We start from the raw sequence: 13141 nt of genomic DNA, 5'->3' as shown, positions 1-13141 counted from the left end.
ATGCTAGAAAAATGGCTTGTCGGAAGTTTATTTATTATTTTTTAATTATTTTGTGTGTATATTTCAAGGAATATTAAGTTTGGTATTTTTTTCCAATGTGTGTATCAAAACTGTTTTTGGTCATCCTTTTCTAAATATACATTTCTTTTGATCATTCTTTTTTGGTCATTAAAAAACAACTTAATGCAATTTCTGTAGAAATTGTGTGGGAATGCCTTAATGCTGGTTGGTTAACTCCAGTTAGTAACTCTGTGTATCTTGGGTCACTTCCTTTTGATTTTAGGGCATCTCCAGGTTGATTTTGGGCCATCTCCGTCTCACTTCCTGTCGAGATTAAGACACTTTCAGATAGATTTTGGTAAATGGACTTAGACTAGTATTTAGACTTTCCACCGTCAAGGCATTCAAAGCGCTTTGATCTTGTATATAAAATCAAAACGCTTTTAGATATCCTCATGTACCTGATGACGCAGCATCAGGAAAAAGGTGGAGTACAGTGTCTTGCTTAAGGATACTTGGACTAGGTCACCAGGGTGGGGAATCAAACCCACAACCTATGAGTTGGGGAAACGACTACTCTTCCAGTGAGCCATGCCGCCCCACTCGGGGACATCTTGGGTCACTTCCTGTTGATATTGAGTCACTTCCTGTTGAATTTGAGACATTTCTGAGTCTCTTCTTGATACCTGATTATTTTGTCTTTATTTTTAATTTCATATTTGACAGTGTCCTTTTAAGGGTTAAGCTGAACTTTTTTATATTCATTAGGCCTGAATGATAGTGGGAAAAAACTGACATTGCGGCTTTTTGGGGGTTTTCAATGTATATTGCAATATTAAAACTAGAAGAATTTTCACCAGATGACATGATTAGCTCTGTTTGGGAAGACTGGTTGACTCGCCATGTTTTTGTATCCGTGTATTGCATTCAGTATTTTACGCCCCCCCCCCCCCCCCAAAGTTTTCCCTCTTGTTTTTCCTCTTCCTTTATCCTTCTATATTTGTTTTATGTTCTTTAAATAATTTATCATTTTCACTATGAATATGTTATCTTAGTTTCTGTAATTGTTTTTCTTGCCTTGTAGATTTAAGGTATTTCAAGTTACTTGAATTGTATTTATAAATGAAAAAGAACAGCAAAAAAACGTAAAACCGCTGTATATAATTGTATTCATAATCCAGGCTAAGGTGGTGCATCTGTGAATAATGAAGATTGCTGTATATAAAAGTGGTCTGCGAGGCCATGTCTCTGCACACTTGCTTTTTTGAAGCAAAATAGAAGTTTGTGTGTTCAAAAAAAAAAAAAAAAAAAAATTGTACGTCCTGTGATACAGTGGGGAGAAAACCCATTGGCAGTGTATCAAATACTTGTTCTCCCCACTGTAGGACTGGGCATGGGCATATCGCGATGGCGATGTTCAAACGATATTGTGCAGCCCTAGCATTTCCAGTATAATTCTAAAGTGTATAATCCCCCCACCTCGTTGCTTTGCATTGTTGCTTCCTATATTTTTAATTTTTCATCTAATAGCACACCAACCTTTCAACAATTATTATATATTCTCCCCCACTAATACTACAATGAAAATCTGAATTACATTTGTTTATTAAGCAGGTTTTGGTGTGTGCTCGCAGTTGCGTTTTGACTGTTGACAGCTTAGCATAATCATAATGGAGAAAATTTAGCAATACCGATTTACAGTACATACATGGGATATGGGTAAAAGCAAATTTAATGATTTGTGGCTTGAAAACGTACAGTGCAGCGCATGGTTGAAGCCGGTGGAGGGTAACTCGTATGAAGTACACTGCACTTTGTGAAAGAAAATTTAAAATCTTGGAACATTGGGTAGCAACTTAGCAAGGCATTGGAATCCTATTGCAAATCTGAAAGCACAAGGCAGTCATTAAATGCCGTTTGTTGTCCCCATGTTGGTTCACAAAAGAGAATATTGTAGTGTTTTTTGGTTCGGTTGAGCATTTTGTATCGCAGTGTGAAAGAGCTGGGAATACATTTATATACTAGTCCTTCTAAAAAAATTAGCATATTGTGATAAAGTTAATTATTTTCTGTAATGTACTAATATACATTAGACTTTCATATATTTCAGATTCATTACACACAACTGAAGTAGTTCAAGCCTTATTTTTTTAATATTGATGATTTTGGCAAAAAAGTCAAGAAAAACCAAAAATCCCTACCTCAAAAAATTTGCATATTTCATCTGACCAATACAAAAAGTGTTTTTTAATACAAAAAAAGTCAACCTTCAATTAATTATATCGGCTATATCAGCTATGCACTCAATACTTGGTCGGGAATCCTTTTGCAGAAATGACTGCTTCGATGCGGCGTGGCATGGAGGCAATCATCCTGTGGCACTGCTGAGGTGTTACGGATGCCCACGATGTTTCGATAGCGGCCTTAAGCTCATCCACAGTGGTGGGTCTGGTGTCTCTCAACTTCCTCTTCACAATATCTCACAGATTCTCTATGGGGTTCAGGTCAGGAGAGTTGGCAGGCCAATTGAGAACAGTAATGCCATGGTCAGTAAACCATTTACCAGTGGTTTTGGCACTGTGAGCAGGTGCCAGATTGTGCTGAAAAATGAAATCTTCATCTCCATAAAGCTTTTCAGCAGTTGGAAGCACGAAGTGCTCCAAAATCTCCTGATAGCTAGCTGCATTGACGCTGCCCTTGATAAAACACAGTAGACCAACACCAGCAGCTCACATTGCACCCTAGACCATCACTGACTGTAGGTACTTGACACTAGACCTCAGGCATTTTGGCATTTCCTTCTCCCCAGTCTTCCTCCAAACTCTGACACCTTGATTTCCGAATTACATGCAAAATTTGCTTTCATCTGAAAAAAGTACTTTGGACCACTGAGCAACAGTCCGGTGCTGCTTCTCTGTAGCCCAGGTTAGGTGCTTCTGCCGCTGTTTCAGGTTCAAAAGTGTCTTGACCTGGGGAATGCGGCACCTGTAGCCCATTTCCAGCCCACGCCTGTGCACGGTGGCTCTGGATGTTTCTACTCCAGACTCAATCCACTGTTTCTGCAGGTCCCCCAAGGTCTGGAATCGGCCCTTCTCCACAATCTTTCTCAGGGTACAGTCACGTCTTCTGGTTGTGCAGCGTTTCCTGCCACACTTTTCCTTCCCACAGACTTCCCACTGGGGTGCCTTGATACAGAACTCAGGGAACAGGCTATTCGCTCAGAAATCTCTTTCCGCGTCTTAGCCTCTTGCTTGAAGGTGTCAATGATGGCCTTCTGGACAGCAGTCAGGTCGGCAGTCTTGCCCATGATTGCGGTTTTGAGTAATGAACCAGGCTGGGAGTTTTTTAAAAACCTCAGGAATCTTTCGCAGGGGTTTTGAGTTAATTCGTTGATTCAGATGATTAGGTTAGTAGCTTCTTTTGAGTACCTTTTCACGATATGCTAATTTTTTTAGATAGGGATTTTTGTTTTTTTCTGGACTTTTTTGCCAAAATCACCAATATTAAAACAATAAAAGGCTTGAACTACTTCAGCTTTAATGAATCTAAAATATATGAAAGTCTAATGTTTATCAGTACATTACAGAAAATAATGAACTTTATCACAATATATTTTTTGAGAAGGACCAGTATATATTGCAACTGGAAAATGAATGAATAATTCTATGCCTCCATTTTTCTATTAAATCTCTTGCAGGTATCGATGCAAAATGGGTCTTAAATTTTTATTCATTCATTCATTTAAATGTACTAAATTTGGCCTGTTGAACCCTGCAGAGACCCTGTTATTGAGCAAGTATGATAGTAACAGAGAATTAGTCTTTGGTAAGACAAACTAATCTTTTCTCCTGTGGTAGACATTGAACATGCACAGTAGCTCCATGTGTTGGTTTCAGAGGGGAAAAAAAAAACCCTCTAGTGTTATTTCAGTGAGTTGACTGCCCCTTCCACTGAATACAAGCTCTCATATCCCCGAGAGGGCAGTGCCTTGACTTGGAGCCTTGCGCGATTGGACAAAAACATCAGCCAATAGCATTGCTGTACACAGTTTATACCAATCGTGTTTTTTTCCCCTCAGTTCAGAATAGACGTCACAGTGTAATCTTTGTACAGTCTTAGCCAGCAGTCAAAGCGGGCAAGTTACAGGACCTCTTCAGAAAGGTGAGCAAATGTCAGTCACTTTTTGCTTTTCATCCCAAAAGGCTGCAGAAATGTTGTCAGTGTTGTTGCAGGAAAGCGCGTTTATTTCTAGCCGGTCTTTAAGTTCCAGGCATACCAGGAACAACAAGACCTTGCATTTAGTCCAGCCAGAGTTAGGGTGGAGGGCTTTTTTTGGAGGGGGCTAAGTGCACATAGTTTGGACTTTGAGCACTTTGCCCGTACTTGTGTGAATAAGCGCACTTGTTTTTTCTGAGAAAAGACACGCACAATTGTTGCTGTTTTTCTTGAGCACTGCTTGCATTGACAGCAATAGACGTAAAGCGCCGTCGGTGTGCGTTTTTATCATTGAGATGCTTTGCAAAGCAAAGTTTCGCAGTTGTGCCAAAAAAAAGTCATTTCCAATCGCATAAACATAAGATTTCAAATTATCACACACACATCAAAAGATTCGACAAAATTATGGCGCACAAAGTTATCAGCCAGTTTTTGGTAAATATGTACGGTTCTGCTAAAACTTGACAAAAGCTTTCCCATACATTTTCAGTGTCTTCATTTATTTCTATTGGCACACACATCACCCATAATAATGTCATTTTTGAAAACAAACTTATTTGAATTGCCCCCGCATCAACTGGAAGTGACCTGTGAATTCCTCAAAATTGGTAGGAAGTGACCCGTAAATGCCTCGAAATTAAGAGGAAGTGACCCGAAATCAACAGACCCGAAAAGCAAGCATCCCCACAAAATTTGTTTAGAAATTGCGCTTTCTAGTCGTATATACTCTTCCTCTTTTACTAACGACGACAACACATACTAGGTGAATACTAGGGTCGTGACTAGATATGTGCCGGTATGATATTCTGACGGTATGATAACCTTAAGCCAAAATATCATGGTTTCAAGGTATTACGGTATTGCAATTACAGCTCTACAATGTGTAACTTTGAGATATCTGGGTTAAAAGAACAAACTTTTTTTCCACTGAACAGGATTTTTATTTTTCAAAACATAAGCAACTTGGAACATAAGTATGATTTAAAAAAAAAAAAACAAAAAAAAAATCGAAATAAAATTAAAATAAATGCAGTCCTTTAGGTGGGCCTAAAGCCACAGCTCAACATTATTACCATTAAAACAAAAATAATTGAATACTGAATCAATAAAAAGCACGTGTGTATGACTTGTATCATGTTTACATTATACACACACCTATTTCTCAACAGACAGTTGTCAGAAAGAAAAAAAAAATGTTTTACCACTGCTAGACACACTAAACACACTGGAGTTAACTCTCGTAGCTGGTGGGAAAAGTTCATGACAATGTTTACTAACACTTAATTTTGTATAAATGCGAAGTCATATTGGAGGTATTGCCTCCTCGGCAGCCACCCTCCGCAAACATGTTTTACGTGTCTGTTGGCCTTCCTCCTCTAAGCTGCGGCTGTCTGTAACTTTTCTGTAGCCGAAATATTCTCATACCAGCAATTTTGTTTGCTTAGATGGGGGAAAAAGTTCCGGAGTTTCACCTCCTCCAGCCATCGTGTAGCACAGCTGACTCACTGACATTGAGCAATCGTTGGGGGAGGGTTGAGCCTTGCAGCTGCAAGCGAGGGATTTCTCCATGCATTTTTGGGACCTAAAAAAATAGCTAATACCTTAGGCACGGTATGAGGGAAAAATTTTGCAGTTTTGAAACCTTGGCATTTTTATACCACGGTATACCATCAAACCGGTAATCGGCACATGTTTAGTTGTAAATGGCCTCGCTTCTGCTATCCAAACAGCTAAACATGAAAAGGCTCACACTCCGAATGTTTTCCAAAATCCTTTACGTGTCTCTTTTCGTTTTTGTGAAACTAAAACAATAAAAAATACATGCAATCAGCATCAATGCTGGAAGTAACAAAAATGTCATCCATATACGCAAATACAATTGGCCTGTATGAAATAGTACTTAATTAGTAATATAAAACACATTCAGTCTCAAATATGCAACCTAAACACAATATGCTGAGTGTAGCTCTCAATTTGACCACAAAATACTTAGACGTTGCTCTAACAAACACAAATGCCACAGAAGTTGTGAGAGTGAAGCTGCCATGTAACACATTGAATCACGTTTGAAGAACTTCCTATTTGCATTCTTCTTCTACTGTTTTGGTGGAAACAATAATTAAACCGGCCACAAGATGGGGCGCTTTAGCAACTGATAAAGATGATACAATATAGCAGGGGTCCCCAACGACCGGGCCGCGGACTGGTACCGGTCCGTGGCGCATTTGGTACCGGGCCGCGCAGAAATAATAAATACTTTATTAACGACTGCATTCTGGCCAATTGACTTTGGCCTGTGCCGCTTAACACACCAATATCCCTGTCTACTCTAGATATACATATATATAGGATAGGAGGTCGTCATAGAAATGCATTGATTGGGCTGTTAGCACTAAATCTCGTTTTGTATATCTATGCGCGCTTGGACTCGATAATAACGTATGACGTAGTTCGTCGCCAATCACATTTCTTCCTGGAAATAATTAGCCCCCACACTAGAATGACTGAATAACAGACGTCTTTGGACAGACTTTTTACGGGGAAAAGGGAACCTGACGAGCCAGAAGATGTGCCTACAACCTCGAAGAAAACAAAATTTATGCTACTTCCCACTCACTAAAGACCCACGAACTGCGAAGGAGTGAATTCGTGACCCGTATGTGAATAAACCGAGAGATTCGAGCATGTCTGTGCAACAGGAATATCAGCTTGTAGAGATCGCAAATCACGGCGACCTTAAACGTACATTTGAGACAACAACTCTACCGAAGTTCTGGATTAAAGTCATTTCGGAATATCCTGACATCGCTAGGAGCGCGCTGAAAACTGTGCTACAATTTCCAACATCCTGTATTTGTGATGCAAGCTTCTCTCACTCTCCCATCTCGGGACCATCTCGTCTCAACGAAACAAACTCAGGCCTCCCACTGATTCAGCGGGTGAGTTGCATTTTTTTCCCCTGCACTTAACACGACGGGGCTAAAAACAATTGCTATTTTATATTTGCTGTATTTTTCTGCCGCACATTGCCGGTGTTCTGACAAAGTTGCCGGTGTTCTGACAAAGTTGGCATGCGCGTAACGTTAAAAAGGACCGCGAATGCAGCGATTCCAAAGTACACACTACAAACTTTCTTTAAGGAAAGAAATATTAACTTACGTTTGCCATGTTAGGTGCACACAACAACTGCACGTAGCCCTCTCACTTAACGACTTCGCCGTGTCGTTAAGCATTAATTTACGCCATTTCCGTGTTGCACATGTGTGTTTATGATGTAAATAGTTTTTTTAGCACCATTGGATAACATTGAGAGTCCAACTGAATACAAAAGAGGGCTTTTTTCACCGCCACAAAAACTTTGGGAGCAAAATTTTATAAGGGTGCAAAATTTAACAGGACACCGGTCCGTGAAAAAAAGACCCAAATCACACCGGTCCGTGGTGCAAAAAAGGTTGTGGACCCCTGCAATATAGGAAACATAACGCTAGTCGTGACAATATATCGAAAGGTGACACATCGCAATACTTTGTACCTCAAAATGTTATCGATATACTTCCACCAATAATCAATATGTTTTAAAAAGGTGTCAATGTTTAAAAAAGAAAAGGAACCATCAGGTTGCTAGCAAGTCAACCATAACAATAGTGTCGTAAGCTCGCTGGCTGCCATTGACTGTGCAAGACATCAAATTCATTTGAACTGGATTGGTTAGCACTGTCAATAGCACTTAAACCAGAGCATTCGCAGCCAGTTATTCATGGGCATTTACTTCCTTTTCAGTAACCCAAAATCAACAGGAAGTGACCAGTACATGCCCCAAAATCAATGGGAAGTGACCCGTAAATTAAATTTGTTGCCTGGCATTGGCTGCCACTGACAGCCATAGAAATCCAATCCGTTTAAAGTGGAAGGGATGTCAGCGAATGAACATTCAACATTCGCTGCCATCCCTCCCATATCAATTGGCTTAGACATCTACTAGTAATAATCATTCCAATTCACAGCAGTAGGGTGAAAATAGCTTGTTTTTCTGTTTTGTAGTTCTTTTATAGAATATTCTAGAATGATTTCCTTACCCATGTATTGTTAGTTGTTGTATCACCAGATCGTGAGATCTTTATCTTGTGACTTGTATCGCAAAGCGTATCGTATCGTGAGGTACCCAGAGGTTCTCACCCCTAGTCAATACTGTAATGTATCTTGTGTGGCAGTGAATGAGTTAAGTATTGACATGGTCACTTAAAGGGCAAGCAACTTATGTGTATTCTAAGAGTTTACCGAAAAATGGCCAGTTTCAATTATAGTTAGTTCTGTATTTTTTATTTTCAAATCATAGTTTTTTTGTTTTTTTTTTTGGAAACTGCCTGCTAGGCCTATAAAGCACATGGGGACACACTGAATAGTTTTTTCCCCAATATTTTATTCCAGCAACATTTCCATCCTTAATTGTTTTTATCAATATAAATGCATTTTTTCTAAAACTTTGAGAATTTAGTATTTTTCTATCTATAAATTTGGGGTTTTCAAGTTTGCCTTACTAAGATCTTGTTTCTTCTGTAGTCTAAACGTGTCTGTTTTTAACAACATGACATTGCTGCGTGAATTGTATTTTCATGTGTGGTTTGCTTCACGTGTTTGCCATAGTTTTGGGCTGACTTAGCTGTGCTCGTTATAGTGCTTGCCACTCACTTTCAGCTGTGTGGGCGTGTAAAACATGTTTGTACTAGTGTTGTCAAATTGTATGGATCATCAGAGAAGACTTATCAGTAGACATTGACGTTGTTTCATCATAATGTCAAACCTCTAACAAATGTTCATTCGCCATCTCCCAGGTCAAATGGATCGGGCATCTAGCGCCGTTAATGGCACTGAAAGATGAGCAATAAATGCTCATTTAAACTCATTGGCTGCTCTAGACCTCCAATTCATTTGAATTGGAAGGGTTGGCAGTAAATGAACAAATTCTGGTATCGTGATATTAGTACTTTAACCCTTTCATGCACGAATTGACTTTTTTCTTAGTTTCGTAATCTACATTCATATTCGACAGCGGTCCCCAACTTGCAGCCAATTGTGGCTCGCGGGGACAATATTTTGCAATCGTAGTATTGGTTTTGCCTGCACATATTTTACGCTGCGCAATAAAAAAATACAAATGATCTTAAATTTAATAATTTGAAAGATCGTTTTATTTTAAATAGAAGTAAAAAAAAAATTATATACAGTATATTTTTTAAAGCCATAATAGACAGAAAAATAAATAAATAAAACATTAATACATTGCGGGGGAGAATTAAAAACATTTTTATCATTATTTATTTAAACAATTTTTTATTTATATTGTGACCTCACATATTGTAAAACTTTTGTCTATAGCCTTTGACGGCTATAGACCATTCGATCACTTCCAGCCCCTCCCAGTTGAAATGGATTGGACGTTTATTGCCATCAATGGGTGTTTTCAGTATCCATTCCCCTCTTTTGCTAGCTACCACAATTTATACTCTGTGACCTGGGCTGGCAGTGATTGAGTTAAGCTAATGACTTTTGAATAGATGCCCACTGTCCGTGAATGGGTTAAAATTATTTTAAAAAATCAACAACCTTATGTGAAACGAGGTTATGAACTCCGTTTGTTTTTTTTCAGACAAGGATAACACCAAGGACTCAGGAGATCCGTACTTTGTGGAAACGCCGTATGGTTTTCAGCTGGACTTGGACTTTCTCAAATATGTCGACGATATTGAGAGGGGGAACACCGTCAAGAAAGTGAGCATCCAGAGGAAACCCAAAGGGGCCCAACTCGGGGTGCCGTCGGCCCCGCGCATCGGCACCGAATGGACGTCTGCCGACTCGCTTTCGTCCTCCAACAGCGACGAGAAGCAGTCCCCGGTTTTGGTGGACCACAAAGCCCGGCTGCCGCCCCCCCTCAGGAGGTCCAGCGTTGAAGCCGCCCCCCAGCAGTCTGAAGCCAAACCGCTCCTGCCGCCGCCCTCGCCCAGGTTAACGTCGCGCCGCAACCCCCACGTGGAGAAGACGCTGATGGAGACCCGGCTTCGTCTGGAACAGGAGCGTCTGTTTGCGGAGCCGCCCCGCCGACGCCTGGCCAGCTTCGGCGGGACGGGCTCCAACAGCTCGCTCTCGTCCTACTCTGGCTCTGTGGTCGCCAGCCAGATCTCCCCCGGCGCCCCGCAACCTCTGCCTCTCAACGGTCACTTTAACAATGGAGACTACAACCCGTACTACCCGCCGTCCGTGGGCAGCTCCATCCGCCACAGTCCCCTGAGCTCCGGCGTTGCCACACCAGTAACCAACGTCAGCCCACTGCAGCTTCAGCAGATCCGCGAACAGATGGTGATCGCGCTACGGAGGCTGAAGGAGTTGGAGGAGCAGGTCAAGACCATCCCTATCTTGCAGGTAAAGATCGCTGTTCTTCAGGAGGAGAAAAGACAGTTGGCCACCCAGTCCAAAGGTCCCAGTGCTTTTCGCAAGCGCTCCTACAGCGTGGGCAGCGCTGACCAAATGGAGAACCCGGGCCTGGTCCAAAAAGAGACTGTGCTGCACATCGTGGAGCCTGAAGCTCAGCAGCAGAATGCTCAGCAGCTCGAGGAATTTCGACGTCTGGCTGCCCAAGTCCAAGCTCTGGAGAAGACCACCCTTGATAACGAGGATGCTGAAATTCCCACGCAGAAAGGCAATCGAAACGAAGCCTTTCAAAAGTCTGTGGGCGTGGTCACCGACGAAAACATGAACAATGTACGAATCCAGCTGATGAAACCACCCAAAGAACAAGGCCGCCGGGACGCGGCTGTTGCTACGGAGCGCCTGGAGGCCCGCGACGCTACGATGGGCGTCGACGAGACCATGCTGGGCCTGTCCAACGAGACCGAGGCAGAAATGGAGCTCCAGCAGCAAACCATTGAGACGCTGAAAGACAACATCTACCGCCTGGAGGTTCAGCTGAAAGAAACCACTCACCAGATGGAGATGACAAAGCTGAAGCTGGAGCTCCACGCGGCTGGCGGCTCTAACAAAAAGAAGGTGGATAAGGGCTTTATGGTCAGGCCTGAGACCTATAATGCCTCCGTGGAGGCCAAAGTCCCGGTGCAGAACCGGGGTGTCGGTGACCAGAGTGTCTCCGGAGCTCAGAATTCATCTGTGGCAGTGTCTTGTCAACCTAGCGTGCGTAGTCTCGGCACAGGACCAGAGCTGAGCTTGGAGACGACAGACGAGCATTGTCACGTTAAGGTCTGCGAGGTGGGAACCATTACAGCGGAATCTCTAGACTGCTGGGCCTTCTGCAAACCTATGACTGAGTTACTCAAGGACTCTCGCTCGATCGGCAGTGGGGATTGCTCAGTGGATGTCCAGGTAGCCCCGCTCAGGACCACAGTGTCGCAAGGAACCGACCCGAATCTGGCGGGGAAAGCAGACTCTTGCGTGATGGCGGCCCCCCAGTCGGCCACTCGAGAGACCAACACAGAGATGGAAGTGGTCACAAGGTTTACCAACACCAAAACGCCAGCGCTGACAGACTCTTTCACCAACACGGCTCCCGCTGAAACACGAACAGTGGCCGCAGGCGAGGGTCTCATCAAAGACGGGCCTTTGGCCCCAAAGGTTCGCTCGGTCGCCGTGGGGACCGAGTCGCTCCTCGACCGTTCCTGGGCCGCCAAAACCAAAGAATTCGGCGTGGGACCAGTCAGCGTTAACGAGAACTTCCTTGTCGGCTTAAAAACCCGGAACATCGCGTGCGGACCCTCGGGGTTCCCGGAAGCCGTCGTGGAGGCAAGGGGTGACGCAGCATCGCTGCCTGTCGCTGACGCGCAGAGAAGCGCCTGCCTGGACCATTACATCGAGAGGGTGCAGAAGCTGTTGCGGGAGCAACAGACGCTGCTAGCGGAGAACTACAGCGAGCTGGCAGAGGCCTTCGGTCAGCCGCAGTCCCAATTCGGATCCATCAACAGCCAGCTGGTCAGCACACTGTCCTCAATCAACTCTGCTATGAAGAGCGCCAGCGCCGAAGACCTGCTAGACCTCCGAGCTGCCACCGCCCACACAGGTCAGTCACTGTCACCTATTTATTGCATCACGTGCTCTGTGTAGTTTGAAGTATAAACACGTGTGTACAAACTCCAGTGGCCCAATTGCAGCCATTCAACAGTTTGATTTTTATACAGTACTAGATGAGAAGAATTCAAAGAAATAACATGTTTTCCAAGAGTGAAAACAGTCATGATCTTTGTAGGAGTAATTCCACACTAGAAAATGCAATTTCTGGTGAAATGGGTGGGAATCCTTGGTCCGCTGGTTAGTAAACTCCCGCGGGTCACTTAATGTTAGTTTTCGGGTCTTCCTATTGGTTTTGGTGTAATTATGAGTCGCTTCCAGTTAAAGTTGGAGCATTTATGAGTCATTCCTGTTCATATTGGGGCATTTCCGTGTCACTTCCGATTACTTTTGGGTCATTTGCCATTGAATTTTAGGCATTCCCGAGTCTCTTCCTGTGGGTTTTGGGGCACTTCCTATTGAGTTTTGGGCATTCTTGGGTCACCTTGTGTAAATTTTGTGGGCATTTACAGTTAATTTGTTCATTTTGGAGTATTTACATGTCACTTCCTGTTACTTTTTGTGCACTCCCTATTGAGGCATTCTCAGGTCACATTTTGGGTCATTTTGGAGCACTTTTGGGCAATTAGCTGTTTTGGCAAATGTTCCAATTCTCTTTCTATTGTTATTCTGGCACTTCCTGTTGCTTTGGGGTATTTCTGGGCCACTTGATGTAAATTTGGGGGCAGTTATGGGTCACTTCCTGTTGATTTAAGGTCACAGTTTTTCATTCTAGCAGAATAAACTCTTCATTATAAATGTGCAAAATCTTTCACTCTTTACGATACTTAACATCAGGTAAATGGTAAATTTTATA

At 42.7% G+C, this 13141-nt stretch overlaps 1 protein-coding gene across 3 annotated transcripts in view; it reads left to right on the top strand.

Moving 5' to 3' along the window:
* Positions 1–13141, top strand: part of kank1a (KN motif and ankyrin repeat domains 1a) — a 78975-nt gene that overhangs the window by 51859 nt on the left and 13975 nt on the right. For all 3 annotated transcript variants that reach the window (XM_057831063.1, XM_057831064.1, XM_057831065.1), the window contains one exon: positions 9863–12277. In XM_057831063.1, the coding sequence (XP_057687046.1) occupies positions 9863–12277 (2415 nt within the window). The remainder of the gene's footprint in view (positions 1–9862; positions 12278–13141) is intronic.

Source organism: Corythoichthys intestinalis, chromosome 3 (assembly GCF_030265065.1).
Source record: "Corythoichthys intestinalis isolate RoL2023-P3 chromosome 3, ASM3026506v1, whole genome shotgun sequence".
Classification (NCBI taxonomy): Eukaryota; Metazoa; Chordata; class Actinopteri; order Syngnathiformes; family Syngnathidae; genus Corythoichthys; species Corythoichthys intestinalis.
Note: the sequence above shows the minus strand (reverse complement) of the source record. Positions and strands in the feature narration are given on the sequence as shown.